The sequence below is a fragment of the Dysidea avara genome, chromosome 8 (assembly GCF_963678975.1).
Source record: "Dysidea avara chromosome 8, odDysAvar1.4, whole genome shotgun sequence".
Classification (NCBI taxonomy): Eukaryota; Metazoa; Porifera; class Demospongiae; order Dictyoceratida; family Dysideidae; genus Dysidea; species Dysidea avara.
In genome coordinates this window covers 17,629,176-17,651,799 of record NC_089279.1, presented here as the reverse complement: position 1 = coordinate 17,651,799, position 22,624 = coordinate 17,629,176, and the positions used below count along the sequence as shown (strand labels likewise).

The 22,624-nt window shown below is 36.6% G+C and overlaps 1 protein-coding gene and 1 non-coding gene across 2 annotated transcripts; both read right to left on the bottom strand.

The window, feature by feature from the left end:
- Positions 1-288: 288 nt before the first annotated feature.
- LOC136263297 (ribosome quality control complex subunit TCF25-like) lies at positions 289-22,070 on the bottom strand. The gene is made up of 21 exons (XM_066057811.1): positions 21,776-22,070; positions 21,490-21,730; positions 21,215-21,402; positions 19,044-19,233; positions 13,011-13,257; positions 12,568-12,910; positions 7,378-7,477; positions 5,377-5,470; positions 5,044-5,093; positions 4,945-4,987; positions 4,734-4,839; positions 4,141-4,269; positions 3,481-3,510; positions 3,334-3,419; positions 2,911-2,983; positions 2,467-2,552; positions 2,346-2,404; positions 2,252-2,283; positions 1,014-1,093; positions 815-893; positions 289-529 (listed from the first exon to the last, which is right to left on the bottom strand). The coding sequence occupies exons 7-21, from the start codon at positions 7,463-7,465 to the stop codon at positions 368-370; spliced, it is 1,197 nt and encodes a 398-aa protein (XP_065913883.1). The 5' UTR covers positions 7,466-7,477; positions 12,568-12,910; positions 13,011-13,257; positions 19,044-19,233; positions 21,215-21,402; positions 21,490-21,730; positions 21,776-22,070; the 3' UTR covers positions 289-367.
- Positions 8,868-8,941, bottom strand: Trnar-ucu (transfer RNA arginine (anticodon UCU)). The gene has a single exon. It is a non-coding gene; the product is annotated as a tRNA-Arg (tRNA).
- Positions 22,071-22,624: the final 554 nt, after the last annotated feature.

The window sequence follows — 22,624 nt, the reverse complement described above, 5'->3', positions numbered from 1 at the left end:
TGAAAAGTCTCTTGAAAAATCTTGCACAAGGCTTTGATGTACGTCTATACTGTTGTTTTTTCTGGTATAATACTCTGGTATAATTTTATACCTCCATACCAGATAACAATCAAGTGTTCAACCCTTAAATTAATAAGTGCCAGTAAGAATTTATGCAGTTGGTTGCCACATTTAGTATGGACACCAAACAAGATTTCACTAGTTATATGTCATTTTCTACCCTCTGAGACATACATAGCTACAATAATCTTTAGTAGTCAGCTGGATTACATCCGGATTACATCCACACTGGTTGGTATAACATTAATAAATTATTTAACAATTACAAGATGGTATAGAGCAGCTGAAATACAATTAGTATCACATGTCATGATGGATCATCTTGATTGGTATCAGGAGCTTGATTATCATCTCCATCTTGATCTCGTTGTGATCTTAATTGTTGCACTATTCTCTGAAATGACTCAGTCAAAAAGTCAACAGCTTGACCTACAGGAGCTCCAGCCCCTTGATCATCTCCTTCATCATTCTGTTGAAGATACTTTCTTGAATTTACCGTATCCAGGCTAATTACATATTTAAAACTACACAGGCAATCAACACAACTTATTAGACAAATATAACTGTTCCAATAGACAGCCAATTATCAAGTTATGCAAATTGTCTATGAGGTGTGCTTACATATATACAAGTGAACAATTGCCACTTACTGTACCAATATGATCACTATAATGACATGTTAAAATAGTAAAATCAACATGCTACTTGTTTCACAATAAAAAGGCAGATTATGCTGCAGTTACTCCATTCTTACCTCAACATTGTAAGAAGGTAGCAATGATCTTAAGAATAAAGAAAGGTAGCTCTCATTGTTATTGACCATACGATTTGCCCTAAAAATTTAGTACATTTAATTAATGAGACACATCATACTTCACACAACAATTACACGTGCGCGCGCGCACACACACACACACACAGACAGACAGACAGACAGACAGACACACACACACCTGGCTGGTTTCACATAAGCTGCTTTATTATCAAGTGGAGGGAGAGGATCATACATCATTATGACCTCACTGCTTATGTCCTACAAAATAATTGTACACTTGTTACAGCAAAATAATAACTAAACATAATCTGTGAATGATTACATCATGCATCATGCATGCTGTAATAAATGTTTGACCTTCAGCCAAGTAACACAATACAGTGGTCAACACACCCTGAACATATTAAACAGTACTAAAACTCTACCTTTTAAAATCATCCTAGAAACACCTTACATGACAAAAAATCACCTTTATGGAATAATACTAGTCCTTCTAACATCAAATACAACGCATTAAAAACAAGACAACAGATTTAGAATTTTTTTTAAAAATCATTGAAACACAAAATATCTGTCTGCCAGTTTGCATGCATGCCTGCCTGACCACAGTCACAAGGCTGGAGGCCAAACAAAGCAGCTACACCACAGTAACAGACTTAACAGTGGCATGTGCCTTTGGGGTTCTGACGAGTGTGTGCCCTCTGTGTCTTGTCTTTCCTTTTATCTTCAATCAGGCTGGTCAATCTCTTCTTCATGCAATGAAACCATACCAAGGCCTTAATTTTCCCTATCAACACTTTACATATTTAGATGCCACTAACTTATGCTTGGTAGATACCTGTAACTTCATGATAGGTTCAAAACCATGCCTATTAAGATCAATAATGATCGAGCACCAAGACCACACCTTGTAGCAATGATCTATTTACTTGATAGCGATAACCATACTCCTTATTATTGGTCTAAATGTATCCATTCATAATGCCAGCACAGTGAAATATGAAATGGTGACACACTAGGTGAAAGGCTGTCAAGATACACTAACACAGCAATCACCCTAATAGAACAGTCACACAACAGAACAGTAAAGCTGTATATGCTGCAACAAAAAAAACTTAATTAAAAATGAAGTAGGGATTTAAAAGATAAAAAGCTAGTGAGTGAAGAGATGAATGATGGTATTACAGCATAGCTCTGTGGCCTACTTCGGCACTGAACTATAACATTCCAATGTAGGGATTTTCCCACAGAGCTATATATGCTATAAAACACTGTACCATCATTCATCTCTTACTGTATTTCATTACTTTTTATCGCTTGGATCCATGCTTCATTTTTAAATTAACAGTTTTTAATATACTAGTACAGTATACCAATTCACACACAAGGGAAACAAAACAACATTGGCGTACTCACCTTTGGTAATGTAGCCTTGACTTGATCCAAATCTGTACCCAAAAAATGAAGAGAAGTAGATATAATTATTGTACTAATACATTACACTACACACCTGAAAGAATCACATGTCTATAAATGTTCCTGGGTGTTCCTCTATAACGTGATTGTCTACTACAGAGAAGACAAAGAGCCAGTGTAACAAGTACTACTATATGATATGACGTTTGTATTACTGTTTAGTGCAGTCTACAACTAGTGGATCACCAGCATCAACTCTTGTGATGACAGTGTTACAGTTAGCCTCCAGCCATGTTAATACCTAAAAGTATAACACAACACACATACACGTCAACAATACACTACCATGGCTCCTCAGTTATAAACCCAATACAGTATACCTCAGCATGAAAATGAATCAATTAGAGCATATGTTAAGGAACTACTGTACTGTACCTCTAAATAGGCCTACGTACTTATCCACTTTATTTAAGGTACACCATGTAGGAATTCAATATTCTATTAAAAATCACATCAACTCTGTATCGTGTTCTTTTTTTTTACAATGATTCCACACATGACCACAGTCAAATGGACATATGAATAAATAACAGTCCCCAAGGGTTTGGATATCTGAGGTTTGACTGCACTTGTACAAATCAATACAGTACTATACCTACCTCAGGAACTTTCCACAGTGAAAAGTTTCTTTCAACGAATAGTTTAACCAGCAAGTTAAGTGCATCAGGATTTCTGTAACAGTGATATGATGATTAATACTGTACATGCAATGGTGAAGACTACAAACATACACAGCAGCCATACTGTTGTCACTATAAAAGTGTACCATATTGCTTTAAAATCATACTCTTTTAAAATACCTAATATGTACGTGTATATATATTTTTTTCAAATAAGCTCTCAAGCAAACAAACACAAACTCATGGTGGGAATTCACCAGACTTTATTTGCCAATTAGCAAACTTTAATCTGCCAACCTTCTTCGCATACCGATTCGCCAAAGTCATTTATACATTATAATGATGGTGGCAACTAAACAAGGATGAGTTACTCTTTACATGGCCAATAACACAACACGTCACCTTGACTCGGGAGATTGGAAGAACTGATGCTTTACAATACATGGTGGCATAATCACTCCACACTTGTCCAATAAGGGGATCAAAACCTAACAATACAGTTGTGTAATCTGATGGTACATACTGTATGAGACAAACACAGTTGCTTACCGATGGAAACATGATCAGAGCCTCTTGCAACTAGAATGAAATACAAAAACCATTAGACATCAACACCACTGCCACACAGTAGACAAGTGTGGCACTCAATAATAACTATAATGTCAATACTGTAGAGCCATCAAAGCATTCAGTTGGCTATTTTTACATAATATTAATAACACAATGTCCACCATCTTATAATACCCTGTACAGAGGTTTACTTTATTTGGTAAACTTTAAAGACAACACCTTGGCCTTGAATGGATACAGTACAAGAAAAGATCACAATGGGAAAGTAATTAGTAACAACAGACAAGGAAAAAAACGTGTATACTGAGCTACAGAGTTGAGGTAGTTACTTAGAAAAGCACTAGTTAACATTAGTCATGTAACTTACCTTTTTAAAGGTGACTAAGTACTTTAGTTACTAATGACTTTCATAGACTTGTTTGTTAACTTTTGTAACACATATTTTCATCATTATTATGCTCAGGTATGCCTTAGCAAGGAAAGAAGAGAAATGTACTTCTAGAAAAAATTCTGTGGCCATTTCAGTTCAGTTTAAACTATAGTTCTGTCTGTTACCCAAGCTGAATCATGAAGAAAAATACACAGAAAATGTGTCTACTTAATGTGACGTTGGTTAACATTAAGGAACACTACACATACCTTGTTGTCAGCCGCACTGCATGGTACCACCACTCCATCATCAAATCCTTTCTCATCTTGAGCTTCATTGAACAATGCCAGTGGCAGTGAAAAGGCAAAGTTGGGTAGTTGAGATAAATTGCGTTGTGTCTGTATATACATAAACCATAGAAAAGCATCAATGAAGAATGTAGAGTAAGAAACATACCAGACATGTACATATACATACAATCAGCTGAAAGGTAATTGGGGACAGGTACTGTACCTATTTCAAATGCTTACTGTATGTACTTACATATATATAACAATATAAGGTGATAAAGTTTCAAAGACAAAAGGATACTGACTTCCCTTATTATTGTATTACTTTGTCTCTCATCATACATCATTCAAGTGGAATGATACAGTATGATTAAATTGGTTGATCACATGGAAGGGTACGTAATTGCAGCACTTATTTTCAGAGTTGTACCAATACAGTCGTAGCTCTCCACAAGCACAAAGCATTAATTCATGAAATATGGTATAGCATGTTTAATGCTCTAATAGAGTATTATTATATGTACATGAGACTGCTCCTTTGTAGTACATACACTTAACCACCTGATCCATACCTCCCATTCATCACATAGTCTTGTCAGGAACTTGTGTTCACTAGCTCTCAGTGCAAAATAGTCAATCATCAACAACACACATAAAGGATCATTATCAGGATCCAAACTGTGTGAATAAAATGAGCAAAAAACCATTCATAATTCACAGATCACACTTAAGATACCTCATCAGTTGCTATACTACAAAAAAAAGCATAGACTAACAACATACCCTAACAACAGTTTGCACAACTCCAGGGCAGTTCTGTGACAACCTGTGGAATACACACGAATTCATGTACACAGAAATTGACATACAGTATGGTCATACCTCTACTATCCACAAAGTTCAAATGTTTGAACAGTGTAATGAAAAGTGCCCTAAAATGCAAACACACAACATTTATAATATATATGTACATACACATCTAAGGTGTAATTTCAAGTGTGGTGATAAGCTGATTTGTATTTTTTTTTAAATAGCTATGATGCTCACATTTTGAGTCCCCTCTCCACCACTCACACGCACACCCTTTCCCAAGTTTCCCCCTGCTTGTACAACACTGAAAGATGTACATATGAATCATTCTCTTCAAAACTATTTTACTTCTGTATGGCATAGCAACCAGAACACTGCTATTTTTATATATGTTGAATACTCTACCTGTTTTCTTGTAGTGAGTAGTCCAGTCTGCAGTTAGCTTGTGTGAAGTTGAACAGCGTGTGAAAGTTACACTCAAAACAGTACACAGCTCTCTCTGTAACATACAGATCATAATCAGATGTTTTTAATGACCGTATGTATGACAACAGCATGCTAAGAGTTAAACTCTAAACCTCAGACACAAATCCAATCCTATGATCATATGTGACCTAATTTTAGAAACCGTCGATATCCACACATTTTTCAAAATTCATTTTATTTGTTCTTTGTTGTCTATAGGGACAGAGGAATGGACTTCAGCTTCATAAGTTGAGCAGTGTGGGAAATATAGCACTAGACAGCCGGATGAGCAAATAAATCAGTATGTACAGAAGCCAACGAGAAAATAATCTACAAGCGCTTACATAAACCATCATAACTCACTGATACAATGGCGTATGGAGTTAAATCTTGGCTCATTGTGTTCGCCACGAATTTGTGAATCCACCAAGGTATAGAGTTTGCCCAAGGGATATTTCTGTGTTCGAGAAGGAAGGCGAATTCACTGAAAATGATCATTGGTAACTTCTTTCATCATTGCAACTCAAACAAATGTCTGTAACTCAGAAACCCTTCCATGTATGGAGATGAAACAAAGATTTTGGAACTCCCCATGAACAGACAAATATGATGATACCCAGGATTTATCCATTGGAGTGTTAATTCACTGATCAGCAAGGCGGTAAAAACTTGCATAATTTTTTTTGGGACTTGCCCATTGTTTTTAAATGCGTTCTACTACAAAAGTAGTACTGTGTGTAGATCAACGGTTTTCCAAAATTCGGTCACATATCTTACATACAGTTATGACTTATATTAGTGTACAAATTCCAGTCAAGCTGGAAGTACACTGCAGTGACTGCACAAAATCCCAGGGCCACATAAGAGATGGACATCTACACAATATGGAGATAACACTATTATAGTCTTGCAACAAATGATTGTGTGGAATCAAATGGCTTCCTTTTCCATGTAACAGATGGATTTCTAGTAGTTGTTCAGTTCCTTATTAGTTTAACCACATGGTGATAAATGCTTGAGACTTTTCGAAGACTTATATACATGTACATATTCAACTGAACCAGTGAATCACCGAAGGCTGAACAATGGACAGTGTTCCAAAGAAAGGTTCACTTATTGCAGTTGAAATTCCAAGTGGCACTCTGCTTATTGGTTTCTCAGATCATAGATTATAATGTAATCCCTACAGAGGATTAGAAACCAAGAGGCAATCAACACCAATCAACACCAATCAACAGCTTCTGTCAGCATTGTAGGTGTAAAGGAAAATCCACTTAGTAAACTATGATTGAGTGTAGTAAAGAAATTGTATAGTAGAGCCTCGAGACTCTCAACGATGGATGATGACTGCATTCAGGAGTTATATAAAGTGGTATATTGTATATTCAAAATACTGACATTTTTCAGACTGCTCTAACCTGCATGAGGCTGAGTGCAGCTACTTCAGATCAATTATAATTCTCTCACTGTCAAGCCTAACTCCTTTCCCACCAAGACAATTTCCGAATGGAATTGTTTATCCCAGATTGACATAGAGACATTTAAGTCATACTTACTTGCTGTACTTAACTACCATAATTGTACATTAATGTAATACCCTATATGTAGCCTGGATCAGACCCTCCTAATGTTCAACAAGTGTTACTCATGAGGCCTTTCATTCTGGAGCACACTTTAATATCCTTCCTTGTAAAGCAGTTTTACAATAAGGAAAAAGTGAAAAATCTTTAGTCCCTAGGTACGTATTAACTACAATGGGTCACAAGCTGGATCATGGATTACTTTTGTCTTTGTAATAGCCCAACATCTTAGCAGCTACTGACATTCCTTTTGTGGCTAGCCAGCCTACATTACATGGACAGGAAGTCATTAACTTCCACACAATCATTTGTTACACGTTGTATATACAGTGCTATCTCCTTAATACTTAATACTACATACCTATTAGTTCAGCAGCCATTTGTAGGTCTTCACTCATCTTGCACACTTCACTGAGTTGTATTAGTGAGTCAATGTGATATGGGTACATGTTGAGCACACTCTGTAGGCAGTGGATGAAAAGATAACATTTAAAAACTAGCTGACAATAATGATAGCCACACACCAAGTAGATATCAGTATGTATGACTAAATGTTCACATAATAAATACGTACCAATTTCTATAAGTGACAAGTAACATACAATATTACCTGCAACTGTAATACACACGTACACCCCCATATAGTGGAAATTTTATGAGGGGGTTTCATGGATTGTACTATTCAAAACTACAAGGGGGAAATATTTGCTTCCTCAGGATCTTTTATGCATTTATAATTATTACTAAAACAATACTACAACTGTCATGTATCCTTATACAATTCTTGATCAACTGGTGCAGTCCACTTAGAAAGCAGGTGTTTGTATTTGTGCATAAAATTGAAAAAATTTCAGTCCTGAAACATATGAAATGGCTTCAGTTTCTGGGGGCCCCCAGACCCCTAGCTCCATATACCTACTACCCTAGTGCTCCCTTCTTGCCAAACCCTGGATCTGCCCCTGCAATATACACATTATACAATGATCTGGTTCTTGTAATGTAAATGTTATGTACAATCACAAAACTCTTCCGCACTGTGTAGTGTTCTTGTAATGTAAATGTTATGTACAATCACAAAACTCTTCCACACTGTGTAGTATCAGCACAGTGTTTGTATACTCCTGTACTACCATTAATAACTTTCTGCAATTACACAAAGATAGTAATGATGCGCGCTGTATTCAGAGATCATACAAGACTAGAAAGACATGAAGAATTCTCAGAAAAATGATAGTAACAATTAGAGATGCAACAATATATCGATACATCGCGTATCGTATCATTTTAAGACAATATCGCTGTATCGATACAAAGTCAAACCATATCGATACTGTATATCGTGTATCGTGATATATCATGTATCGTGATATATCGACATATTGTGGTTGGTTAACATGGCTGACAATCAAATTATTGTACATTGTGGTTAAACTGAGTAGTATGTAATGTTTCTCAAAGAAAAATTAGCTCACTTATTTCTCTTAAAAAACAAAAAAGCAACATTAAAAAACAACAATAGATCATTGCTTAGACTCAACTTTGTATCGTGCAATATATCGCTGTATTGTGATACACCAGAGGCAATATATCGATACGTCTACACACTGTATTGTTGCAACTCTAGTAACAATTGATTGTCACAAAAAGGTTACAGTTGAATATCACAACCACTATTCAATGCTGCTGCTCTCATTTATGCTACACCCACTTCCTACACTTCCAACCTCCTCTAGTTACAGTATCTCCCTTGTTTCCAATTCCTACAAGCTTATTGTGTTCCTAATTTCACCTTACACTTGTATACAAATGGAGTTGACTATAAAATTCTTGATAATACAACTAAAAAAAACTCATCCCTGGTGGGACTCGAACCCACAACCTTTGAATTAGAAGTCCAATGCGCTAATCCATTGCGCCACAGGGACTTGTTACATCAGGCTACCTAATCGGTGTTATATGATGTGTGATAGTGCATGCCACCAGAAACTATATACCGATAATCGATATAATAGCTACAAAAATTACTGATACTTATACCGATACTTTATAGTGTTGGGTTGCATCTGAACACAAAAGGTTTTCAGTATGGACACTACAATAAATATTAAAACATTATGACAAAAAGCTAAAAAGGTAATGTTTTTGTACAAAGAAAAAAAACTCGTGGAAAAGGTGTGATGAAAAGTAGTGCTCAGCAGTACTGAATTTGAATACACTGTATTAGTAACAGGAAATTATGGCAAGCCTGAGCGAGCCCCACACTAGGGAGTCAGTGGTGTAATGGACACGTTTACAATATATTATGATATAAACCAGATACCTTACACATGCTTCCAGACCATTCTCCTTATACGGTGTGCATAATCCATACAAGTGCGTGTAATCGTCCACTACTGCTTAGCCATATTTGGTATGTGTAATGGTTCATATCACGAGAGTTATCGGTGTAGATTACTGTTATGCCATATGAGTGATGTCTGGCCACGTGTAATTATTGAATGGATGTGGAGGAACGTCTTCGACGTAGGAGGAAGCAGTACAGACTCAGAAGGGATGCAGAAACTCCTGAAGAGGCAGAAAGGAGAAGGCATAGAAACCGTGAATATATGTGGAGTCGGAGAGCTGCAATGACGTGAAAAGAGGTGGTTAAAGTAGAATACTCTCAGATCAAAGACTTGACCTTATCAACACCTAGCATACCATCAATGAAAACTTTGCAGATGTGTACATAGTGATTTTGCACAGGCTATATTGATTCTTAGACACTCTCCTCCATAAAATATTATGCATAAAATATTATGAATTCTTTATGCAATTCCAGAATTCCTTACATTGTTTCAGTAGTTTTCATACTTCACAAAAAATACACTCGGGCTCGCCCCACAGCACCTGTCTAGTATGGTATAATAGTTAGCTTGTTGCAATGACTATTGCAGCTTGTTACAATGATTATTGCATCATTTCTTGGAATGAAGTGGTATGCATCCCAAAAACCAAAGAATGTAGTTCAGTACAAGTAGGCGGGTAGGTAAAAACAGTGGACCCGGGCGGGGACTGGGGACCTGTGGAAATACAACTCTTCTTGGAATTTTATACACTTCACAGTATTCTATACTTACCTCTGCAAGTAGTCTTGCATGGCCAATCCACCTTTTCCCCCTTGCAACGTCTCGCACGATGTTTACACCAATTAGAAATTATGAGCGCCTCTGAAAAGGTGTCTGAAGCTGACTGCAGTAGTCACTTGCTATTTCCCCAGAGCATTTGTTTGCACAATGTTTCTAAACTTTAGTAGCTAGGTGACATAATAGACTAGCATGCTCATTGTGCAGCAGGCAAGCAATTACTAGCTAAGCCAAGCTAAGCAAGTTCCAGCAGCTCTTCATACGTCATGGTGCATTTGCACAATGTTCCTAAACTACTCTAGTAGCTAGGCGGCATAATAGACTAGTACACCTACTGTGTAGTAGGTAGTGACCTATAAATGCAGTCAGCTTCAGACACTTTTTCAGAGGCACTTATAATTTCTAATTGGTGTAAACATTGTGCGAGACGCCTCAAGGGGGGAAAAAGTGGATTGGCCATGCAAGACTACTTGCAGAGGTACCTAGTACAAGTATAGAATACTGTGAAGTGTATAAAATTCCAAGAAGAGTTGTATTTCTGCGGGCCCTCGGTCCCCTGTTTTTACCTACCCCAAGTAGGCAGGTGGTTGTAATGTGGCAACCTCAGTGTTTGTTTAGGGTGTGGCTTGCAAAGCCATAACAAATTGAGTAATTAAACACCAAAGGCTGGGTTAAAACACTGGTATTTTGATACTGGTTATCAAAGGTTGTCATGGTATGATAACTGGTTATATTAATAAACGGTATTACTGGTATATTGCCAAGCACTTCTGAGCAAAGAAAATGGGGAATAGAAACCCTGACCACCATAAACAGGTAGCATCTTTAGCCTTATGCTTTACCCACAGTGCTACAAGATCACGCATAGCAAACAATGAGTAATTACTGTATAGTACTTAAGTGAAATATCTGCTAAAAGGTCAACTTTCTACTGATACAGATATCACAATATCGGTACCAATACTGATATTTATATCAGTGCTCCTCTACCAGAAACATAACAATTCTTAAGGTTGTATGAAACCCATGTACACATCCACAAGGTATGCAGTATCCAAAATCCAATGGTGGCATCTGGTACCCTTAGGCTATGGAAATCAATTATACAAAGTTACTCGCAAACTCATCTCACTAGTATTTAGATACAAAAAAGTAGAGGTGTACCGATATAAGAAAACTAAACCGATCCGATACCGATACGACATGGATTAATCATTTTCAAACCGATACGATACCGATACGATACCGATACGATATACCGATATAACTAAGTGTAGCTATTTATGCTTGAAGAACCACATATGCCATGTTCAACTTTATTTTAGCTACTGAAGAAGGGACATTGGAAATAGTGGAAATTGAAAACTGAAACTGAAAAACTGAAACGGAAAAACTGAAACTGAAAAACTAAAATTGGTTAAAACTTCATATTAACAGGTACCTCTTAACAAAGACCACCTCTATAATAAGACCGCCTCTAAAATAAGACCACCTCATTATAGTAGTTATGTCAAGTAGGTCCAAAAATATAGCTAAGGTGTACTCATAATGTAATAAAGTATCAATCAATCAGACAGTACTTAAAAGTTGAAATGACAGCTGCAGGGTTGTACAAAAGGATATACTATCTTATCATGCCAAGACCTAAAGTCCATGGTCATGTCACAAATGAAAATGGAGCAATTGCATGCATAATTGAATTTGATAATGGATTTCTCATGAATATTATTGTTCATGATTTAGGAGTTGCATGGTTACAAAATCAACATTAATGATTCTTGACTTTGTGTCTTAATAATTGTTAGGCACACGTAATAAGCATCCTCGAAGATTTAAAAACCTGAGGTGACATCAGTAATTACTGAGGCGCAGGTAATTATCGACAGGTTTTTAAATCCTTGAAGACACCTATCATGAGTGTCTAACTATTACCAAGACACAAAGTCCAAGATCATTAATTTAACTATGCAACTCTTAAATCATGCACAATTCATGAGAAATCCAGTATCAGCAGAGTAATTGTGCATGCAATTACCCCATTTTCATTGTGACATGACCATGGACTTTAGGTCTTGGTATGGTAAGATAGTATATCCTTATGTACAACCCTGCAGCTGTCATTTTAACTTTTAAGTACTGTCTGATACTTTATTACATTATGAGTACACCTAATGGCCTTTTTGTTGGACCTACTTGACATGACTACTATAATGAGGTGGTCTTATTAGAGGCGGTCTTATTATACAAGTGGTCTTATTACAGAGGTGGTCTTTGTTAAGAGGTACCTGTAATATGAAGTTTCGATCAATTTTAGTTTTTCAGTTTCAGTTTTTCCATTTCAGTTTTTCAGTTTCAGTTTTCAATTTCCACTGTTTCCAATGTCCCGGGTTCTTGGCTATGTGTGTAAAAAGTAGGTATTCATTTACCTTCTCTTAATTGACCCTGTCCCATGGCTAGGAATTTCAATCTGTTCCCACCAAATCCCATTCTCTCAGCTAGTTTCCCTAGGTCTCCAGCAGGGTCAGCTCCAGGGCTCAATATGAACACAATAGGAGACAGAGGACTGGACTGTTCAAACACAGACTCAAAACTAATTACAGGTGGTGTGACACATTTCTCTCCCACCCTGTGGGTCACAAAGTTAGTGATGGCTTGGTAGACACGAACAACTCCAAAACATCTCAACAACACCAGTTGCTGCAAGTCAGTGAGATTCCTTGAGTATTTCTCAGGAAATGTAGCAGATTCTGGAGTGTCCAGATCATACCACTAGAAACAAGAACCAATACAATAAATTGATATTCTGCAGTTGAAATGCAATATTTATCACTGCAAGCAAATCAAACTTCATACTACAATAAGTGCTCACTTCTTTCCATGCTTTTTCATTCTTTTCCACATCATCAGGTAAGCTACCAAACACATCAGGGCTAATTTCACTCAGCCTTATATAATGTCTTCCCAACCCTGGTCTGGAATCCAATTGTATTACTTGAGCCAAGAGCTCTTCTCCAATGATTTCCCTTTATAAAGAAATCTAATTCTTCATGTTGTAAGCTCTCCTCTACTTCTTGAATTTTGATTGTCATTTGAAATGAAAATAATAACTTGTGAACCTATGTAAGATAAACAATAAGGGTCATTCCATGTCAAATCACCAAGAAATTGTAGGGTCACCTCTCAGATTTTGACGAAACTTGGTGTGTTTGTAGTACCTATGGTGATCATCACCCATTCCAATTTTTAGCCTCATACACCACATAGTTTCTGACCACAACTATTTTGAATATTTCATGAAAAATTGGTTCGTCTGGAGTTACAAAATCAACTGTAGCTCACCACTGTGTTAATATTTTAAATTAAAAATTTCAGCGATTAAAGACTGTTAATTAATAGTTCAAGTAATCCGTAAACTATGGGATATCAATTTAATTAAACTTCAAAAAGGTTCCATTAAAAACTTTAATCCTCAATATTTCAAAAACTGCTGCTTCAATTTTTTTGAATTTTTTAGTAAATAATAATTAGGTTATGGTCTATTGTTGGTAAAATTTTTGTGGTGGGGCCACAATGGGTTCAAGAGATATAATTAAATATGTTGTGGTATGTAGTGGAATTTTGTAGTCTATTATTGCTATATGGGAGTGTACACCTCTAATAACCACTGCTGATAAGGCCATGCCAACCTTGTCTTACACATTGAAGGTGTCCAAGTACAGTGCAGCCTGTATTAGTGACCATCTGTACTGAAAGACCACCTTTGTGCTGCAATTTATTTAGTTGGATTTACTGTATGGGTAATTCCATATCAGTTCACTAAAGTTTTGCACATGGCCCCCTCGGAATCAGACAATATTCGGTGGGTGGGTATCCGAAGTGGTCATGTGTCCCTTCACCCATTGCTTGTATGGTTTCCCAGAAATGGTTTATTTAGCGTACTATTTTTGCTGTACTTGTGATCATTCAAAGCATCATAACTTAAAATGAATTGTACCACTTTAAAGCTCAAAGAAAAAGCTTTCGTTTGGTATATTTAACAGCTTAATTTGCTGAAGTTGATAATTAACTACGTCTTCTAATCTTTGACCTTTGCTCTACCAAAAAGTGCCGATTAGAATTTTGAATATTTGACAACATTCACCTATTAGTTAAAGTTTCAGCTAGTGGTCTCTATGGGATTATGAGATAGGTAGCTAGCAGTGTTTGTGGTATTATACATGTAGTAGATATCCCATGCAGTATTGCATACCTTGAAGCCCATTCTGTTGATTTAGGTTTGCAGACACACAAGACTCTTTGATTCAACTGCAAGTTAAATGTATGCATATATAAACAGGTTGTGACTAATACAAGTTTGTTACTGTGGTGATACAATGTGATGCTGTTTGGTAGCAAAAGCCATTTCTTTTTTGTCAGAGTACACACAACCACTTCTTGTCCTTGGGTCTACAAGAGTTAGAATGTCATCCATTGGTATAGTGTGGATATTATGGGGCTCTGAATACTTGAACAAGTTTGATAGACCACAGAAATGTCAGCTTTACTTCCTAGTGTCACTGCAAACTTCATCAAGCACACAAGCTAACCACCGATTCTCTTCTTGTAAACAAGTGACAAATCCAACAATCAATTCTGGTGAAACTTCATTTTTTGCTAGAGCAACTCTCTCTTTCCTGAAAACATCAGATTATGAGTAAAATTTTATTTCCACTCTGCTATCTGAGATTGGCACAAAAGAGTGGTTTTCTCATACCATGAATTATATGTGAGAGTTGAAAGCAACGTCCCTATCATCTCAAATAATTTTCATTGTTACAATACCCAAAGTAAGCGACAAGTATGTTACTACATGCCCAATTGAACAACTGACTGGTGTCATTAGCTGGTCATTGTACTGCCTTTGCAAGCTATATAAGCTGGCTGCATTTGAAAACTATACAACTAAATAAATTGCGTGGTCTTTCAATACAGGTGGTCACTAATACAGGTTGCACTGTACTTGGACACTTTCATTGTGCAAGACAAAGTTGGCATGGCCTTATCAGCAGTGGTTATTAGAGGTGTACACTAGTGCTGAGTGATAATATTGATAGTTCGATACCCGCGATCAAAAAATCATTATTGCGATATGATATATAATTACAGCTTACTATTGCAATATTGCTGTAAGAGTACTAGAAACATTGTTACCAAGTTTGTTTTGTAACTCTTTAGGCTTGCTTATTCGCGAAATGCTGGGTTGTAAGGCTATAACAATCTGTATATTTATTGGCCGCCCACGCAATTAGTCGATCGCTTCGCGAAGGTTGTCTGGCGTGGACAATTTCCAGTAACAGAGCGCGACAGCTACTGTACTTGCACTTGAATGGCGTATGTTTCCTCCACAAACTCTTACATTTGTGCTGGTTGTGGAAGAGACATAAGAAGTTCGCCATAATCAAGTGGGCAAATCGGGAATAACGTCATAGAATGTTGTTAATTGGTCACTAAGTGATCTGATTGGACACACCAGTTTTTCGTAAGGCTGGCACAGGTATTGAATGCGGCTGTCACCAGACCCTCGTGCTACGCGTGCGGGTCGGCTACGTCAGACTATTGCAAAGGGTCTAGAATTCCGCTAAAAATGCTACTTGAGAAGCTGGCTTAGCTGTTTTATAACTACTTGGCTTGCTTTATCATGGAAAAGTTTGGCTGCAAGGCTGAAACAAAAATTGTAGAAATATTGGCCACCCACGCAATTAATTACCTAATTGATGCACTTACACAAGAAAACCAAGCAAATAGTAATCAATGATGGTGTTAATTATGCTTAACATGCATTGAATACTTGGAACTTTACTGAAGATCATTCAAAGTGTAATTATCGTGATATTATCGTATCGTGAATAATACTTCAATATCTATCGTGATAGTGAATTTTCTACTATCGCTCAGCTCTAGTGTACACTCCCATTTAGCAATACTAGACTACAAAATTCCATTACATACCACAACATATTTAATTATATCTCTTGAACCCATTGTGGCCCCACCACAAAAAATTTACCAACAATAGACCAATTATTACTTACTAAAAAATTCAAAGAATTTGAAGCAGCAGTTTTTGAAATATTAAGGATTAAAGTTTTTAATGGAGCCTTTTTGAAGCTTAATTAAATTGATATCCCATAGTTTATGGATTACTTGAACTATCAATTAACAATCTTTAATCGCTGAAAATTTTATTTTAAAATATTAACACAGTGGTGAGCTACAGTTGATTTTGTAACTCAAGACGAACCAATTTTTCATGAAATATTCAAAATATTTGTGGTCATAAATCAGAAACTATGTGGTGTATGAGGCTAAAATTTGGAATGGGTGATGAGCACCATAGGTACTACAAACATACCAAGTTTCGTCAAAATCTGAGAGGTGACCCTTGGTGATTTGACATGGAATGACTGTAATGATGATTGTAATTTATAGTACAGATCTTTATCCAACACCACAGCGCTATAAAGCCAGTTTCAGCCTCACCCAATCGACTTAAGACTACAAACCCTTTTGTATGGTTCACCACTGGGCTTGGTAACTAAAAATATTTTCATAGTGAAATTTAATAGTGCATTCATGTAACTTACATGCTGAACAATAAAACTTGCTCTATGGATGATAATAGCACATTCATGTAGTTTTATATCTAGTACAAGTAGAAGGAAAAATCAAGAATTTTAAACTGGATTAGGGATCAAAAAACAAAAAATCAGGGAAACAAGGGAACAGCTGAAAGTTGTGAAACAAAAGAGGTTGTCTATACCTGCAGATATACTAGTGGACATGTTTATGCTTTTTTGTTTTTGATCCCTAATCTAGCTTAAAATTCTTAATTTTTCCTTCTACGTACTTGTTTGTTTACTTTTTAAATAACACAATTACGACTACTGAATCCACGTGTACCACATTAATGGTGCCAGGCATTGGAACCATAAAATAATTTTGTGTCTAAACGTGCCCCCCAATAGTCAATTACGCACTGAAAAGTGAGGTGGCCATTACGCTTCGTTTGTAGTAATGTTCCGCTAGTTACACAATGTTACAAACGAAGAACAGTACAAGAAACTTATTTGCAATGAATCCAGTCGCTATGGAAATGCAGGCGAAAAGCATAACACAGCCAGAGGGAAGCCATATCGTGCTATTGCAAATTGCCGGACACCTTGTGTTGTCAGCAAAAAGAACTGAAACACAAAGGAGGACAAAGGTAAGTCCATGATACGTGCATTTGTACGTACTGCGGTTGGCAAAAAGGCACATCTCAGGATGAAGCGACATCAAACAGTGAAAAATCAAGCCTGTAGCCTTATCCATTGTTGAGTTATGCTTAGCTGAAGGCATCATTTAGTTAGTTAGATAGTTAGTTAGTCAGAATAAAATTCTATTAAATAGAAAATATTGAAAATTCCGTAGAAACTTATTGGAAGTCACTCTGAAGGCATTTTTGGGCTTGGCTATGCCTAACCAATACAGCCAAGCTGTTATGAAGGAAATTTGAGGTTGGTTTTGGTAACTAAAAGCACATTCAACTCTCATGTATCTTACATGCTGAATTATAAAACTTGCTCTATGGATGATAATAGTGCATTCATGTAGCTTAATTTATATCCAACTACATAATTGCCATTATGGACAATAAGATCAGTTTTCTCAGAGCCGCTCACATACTTTATGTACACAGCCTGACTGCTCTATAAAATCAAGACACAAAGTAGTGTGTTGTGCAGCCAAGAAAGTTGATGCTCTAACAGGAAGAAATAAAAGGGAACATGATTTTCACATACATAGTTCCATGCTCCCCTTTCCAAATGGAATGAATTTAACACTGCAAATGCCCTCCACGTCACCTTCGGCATCCCACATACAAAATATGAGCAAGGTTGCCTTATGCATTCATGAAATATGAGCCCTCAAAATTCTTTTTTCTTGTTTAGGGGAGCCATAGATTTTTCTATTATTTACACACTCAGCAAATACTGTTGCATATAAAAGCAAATGTGTAGCTCATTCACCTTGAAATTGACTTACTTCAAGGACACATTAAGGCTAATTCACACACTAAGTTTGGTGCAAATCTGATGGATGTTCACAGAGTTATGGACAATTATTTGCATTAAAACTCACTATTTTGTCACACCTGCAGGGTAGACCACTTATGGAATATAGTTCTGTGCATAGGTTAACAATCATAGCTCAAACCTTTTGCAGTAAATCGACAACTGCAGAGTTACCAATCTGGTGAAAAATCATGGGGTAGAAATACTCTAATAGAACAATTGTCGAGAATTACAAAAAAAATGTTGAACAAAACTGTCCACCACACCCATTCCCCAAACTCTTCATCACTGAACCACTACTGTTAGATGATCAGCTCACTTAATTTCTACATTATAAATGAAACTTCTAGTTAAACCTACTGAATGGTAAAAGTTAATAATTCCATTGATCTACCAATGGAGAATCTAGAACATTCTATGTGTGTTCCTTAAGTCCTCAAAAATGTTAGCAAATAGTTAAATAAAGATTACAATACGATACTACTGTAACTTCTATCTTCATTGTATTAGATAAAAAGAAATTGGGTGGAAACAAGCCCCAATTCCAGTTTATCCTTGTCCATGGGATATTAACAACACAAAAGTGAAATCCATGCAAAGCAGCAAAGCCGTGGCAACCAAGAAATGACTGCAATAATGTTAATGCTAATAATAGCTGTGTGCATTATAAAAACATTAACCATTTCTTGTCCACCACCAATTTGATTTCACAACTTTTTTCACCCAGGCCACACTCTTCTTTACAGCTTGGCATGGATTATATTAAAGAAGTCTGTTATTGGTACAAGGAAATCAAGCAAACAACTTACTCATTGATGACATGTGATGCATCAGTTCTGCTGATGCTCTCCTCTCCTTGTTTACAGCAATACCAGAAGTAGCACCAGGTAGATGATGTGGGTAGGGTCCATCTAAACCAATACTGTATGTTTCATCAGTCCCGGCAGGATAGCCTCTACATGTTCCATCCACCTCTCATAGTGTGTGTCCTATACATACCTGTGTACATTATTAGTCTGTGTTTATACCCATACTAGGCTCAGCAGAAATACCTATAAGTGGCTAGGACAATGAAGGAATATGATATTCTAAAGAATTTAACCATGTACTAGCTGTACATATATTGTGGATCACATATTTAGATTATCACATATAGTACTCCAACTTACTGATTGTCCCTCAGGACTATCGATTAGTCCCTTCATGGTCTGGAAGCAAAGGATGATTTCTTTAATTCTCTTAAATAGTGACCTAGACCATGTTAACTCATCTTATAGCTCAGTGGCCTACAGCTACACGTACATAGATCTTTAGTGAATCATAAAAATCACTCCAAAACATTGTTTCATAGTTGATCCAGGCCCTCGCAGAAAGCAAAACAGCACTAAAACGATAATTATTGCTTAGAGGCGCTTAACACGCTTCAATGCCATATTACCATTTTTAGTGATTTCAAAGGCAAAAGTATGAAGTTTATCCAGTAGAAAAGGTCCCAGTGTGATACACTATGCATAACTGTTGGTGATTTTATCACCGTAAACAAATTAGGGGCATGCGCATTTTTTCAGCTGAAACTATTGCAACCCCCTGTATCCTCCACTGGTATCCTTGGTAGTATTGGGTAGCAGCTAAGTTGGAATGATTGTAATGGGCCATGCTCCTTAAACAATCAGAACATGCTACCACACTTCTAATAATCAGTGCTGAGCCACACTCCTCAGAAAAACATAGCTACTTAATCAGGGATGGATCTAGGAGCTGGGGTACAAAAAGTTCAGATTCACACCATTATATAGCTAGCTACAATCTGTTGTTGTTGATGTATACACATCGCAGCAACTAATCACCTCTCAGGATCATTTCACTGTTGAATTGTATAATTTAGGACATCACAGAAGGTTGTGAAGTCTTAATAGATACTACAAAAGCTATGAATAGCTTAAAGACCTGCCAGACAATTATTTCTAGAGGCACTTAGTATGCATGAAGGTGCTGGATGACAGTTTGATTTCAGGTAACTGTGTAGTAAAGAGAGGTAATAATATGTATGTATGTATTTTAAGCTAAAAAAGCATTTATTTCTTGAGTAATAAGCTGATATTGTCTTAAGTGGCATATGAAAGTGATAGCTATAATTCTTTCTCAAAGGAAAGGACAGGGGAAGGGGCATGCCCCATCCTGGATCAGCCATTGTTAATCAACAAGGTAATGCATGTCCCCTTGCTTAATCTACTGTGTAGTACTGTAGCGAGATACAACAGTCACAACCAAATGTGTGTTTTATAGCTATAGCTGTGCTCTAACAAAAAAAGATTAGTAAACAAAAAAAATTAATTTGTAGGGTTCCAGCAATAATAATGGTAGCTGAGAGAAATCTCTACTTGGCATTGTAGCAATGTGGGAAAATCCCTAACTTGGCATCACTCATTGCTACAATTTCAAGTAAGAATTTTCCCTCATACTGATCATCATCTCTTGTTTCACTGCTTTTTATCACTAGAACCAACGTACTTCATTTAAACTAATTGCACTAGTATATTAAAAGTTATTAATTTAAAAATGAAGTAGGATCCAAGTAATAAAAAATAGCGAAACAAGAGATGAATGATGGTATTACAGCATAGCTTCGTGGAAAAATCCCTACTTTAGCATGTTATAACAAAATCATTTTGTTCAATGCCAAAGTAGGGATTTTCCCACCAAGCTATGCTGTAATATCATCATTCATCTCTTGTTTCATTACTTTTTATTGCTTGGATCCCTACTTTAATTTTAAACTAATACACTAGTTTTGGTTTTTTATTTTTTGTTGTTGTAGCATACAGCTATACACGTGTGACTGTTATACTAGGGTGACTGCTGTATTAGAGTATCTTGAGTCAGTATTTCACCTACCAGGGTGTGTGTCACTAGTTCATTGCTAGACACAAAAGGTACTGTACATGTAATCATAAAATGTTACATGTATGAGACTGATTACTTGTCCAATAATCTGATCCTTTTCATCATCAGCAAATAGAGCAGGTACCATACCACTGGTCAATATGTTGTTGATAAGCTCTAGGAATCCTACAAGTGATAGAAATGAACCACACAAAGCAGTCAGGTTGATCCGTGTGTACACGTACCTTCTCGAGGCACATGACCATCAGTAAATAGAAACACCATCTACAGAACAAAACATGTATCACCTTATTAGTAATGTAACCTCTGAAATTTTTGACAACAAAATGCATACACCATGTACGTATTCACCTTTTTGTTTTCTATTCCCAGTTTGGTGTAAAGTGATCTCAGATCCTCCCTGAACTCCTCACCATATCCTCTACTCAGAGTGATTTCAAACACTTCACAACCAGCAGTATATGCTGCCAGACTCTGTCTACCACTACCACCAACCCCAACTAACAAGGCGTGATCCTGGTCCATACGGATCACCCAGTGGATACGTGTCAAGTGTTGTAGAGCATCATCAAACAATTTTGCCATACATTACCTAAGACAACTGTTCCAATTACGTGTATATACATCTTCAACCTACCATGTTCATATTAGTTAGTGGCACAATGGTTTTCAGTTTATCTCCTTGTCAACCTTCCACAATACCCTCCAGTACCATTGAGATACATCGTGGTACATATTTCTCATAACTAGTTTTCTCTTCTCAATTTGCTGCTTGGCTTTATTTCACTCGGTAAGTTGTTCATCATGTGACAGCATCTCCAATTGGCTGTGTATAACTTCATCAATTCTTTACTGTCATTCTCATTAGGAATACTGTTCACCCATTTCTCCCAGAATGGAGCCAGTAGCTGGTGAAGCATACTGTAAGTCTGAAACCTGTATAGGTACATTTGTGTATATCATCAAATAGCTATATGTGTGTACTGAATGTGCATATCATACATTCCTAATTATACACATCTTACATGTACCTCCACTAGTAGGGCACAGTGCTTCTGCAGTCCAGGGCCGATGCCGGACCACTTTTCAGCCACTTGAATTTGCAAAAAGATCGAGATACTCTAATAGAGCAGTCATCACATTATACTCTAATACAACAGTCATTGTGATAATAGAGCATTCAGTATACAATATCATACTCTTATTACACTGGTTCAGTCTGGTTGATCTAAGCCATTATGTCCATTTTAATTGTCTTCACATTACTTTCCAGTGAGCCATCTGCATAGAATTGCACAATAGGCTATTGATAATGCATGTTATGCATTATCAATTACAATCAAAATTGCTTCTGTATCTCAAAAGAACTAAACTCACTTTGTATAATGAAAGTAAAATTAGCTACTAGCTAATAGCTATATTAAATTGAATTAATTGGTATACAGTAGCTCAAAATTACCTGGATACATTCTTGGTGTTAAAAAGC

What these genes read in the sequence shown, in the direction of transcription:
- LOC136263297 (XM_066057811.1), bottom strand. Translation starts at nt 7,465, where the DNA reads ATGTACCCATATCACATTGACTCACTAATACAACTCAGTGAAGTGTGC. An exon ending in AATGGCTGCTGAACTAATAG is followed by an intron (nt 5,471 to 7,377) that starts GTATGTAGTATT and finishes TGTATGTTACAG; the next exon opens with AGAGAGCTGTGTACTGTTTT. An exon ending in GTTGTAGACTGCACTAAACA is followed by an intron (nt 2,405 to 2,466) that starts GTAATACAAACG and finishes TCTTCTCTGTAG; the next exon opens with TAGACAATCACGTTATAGAG.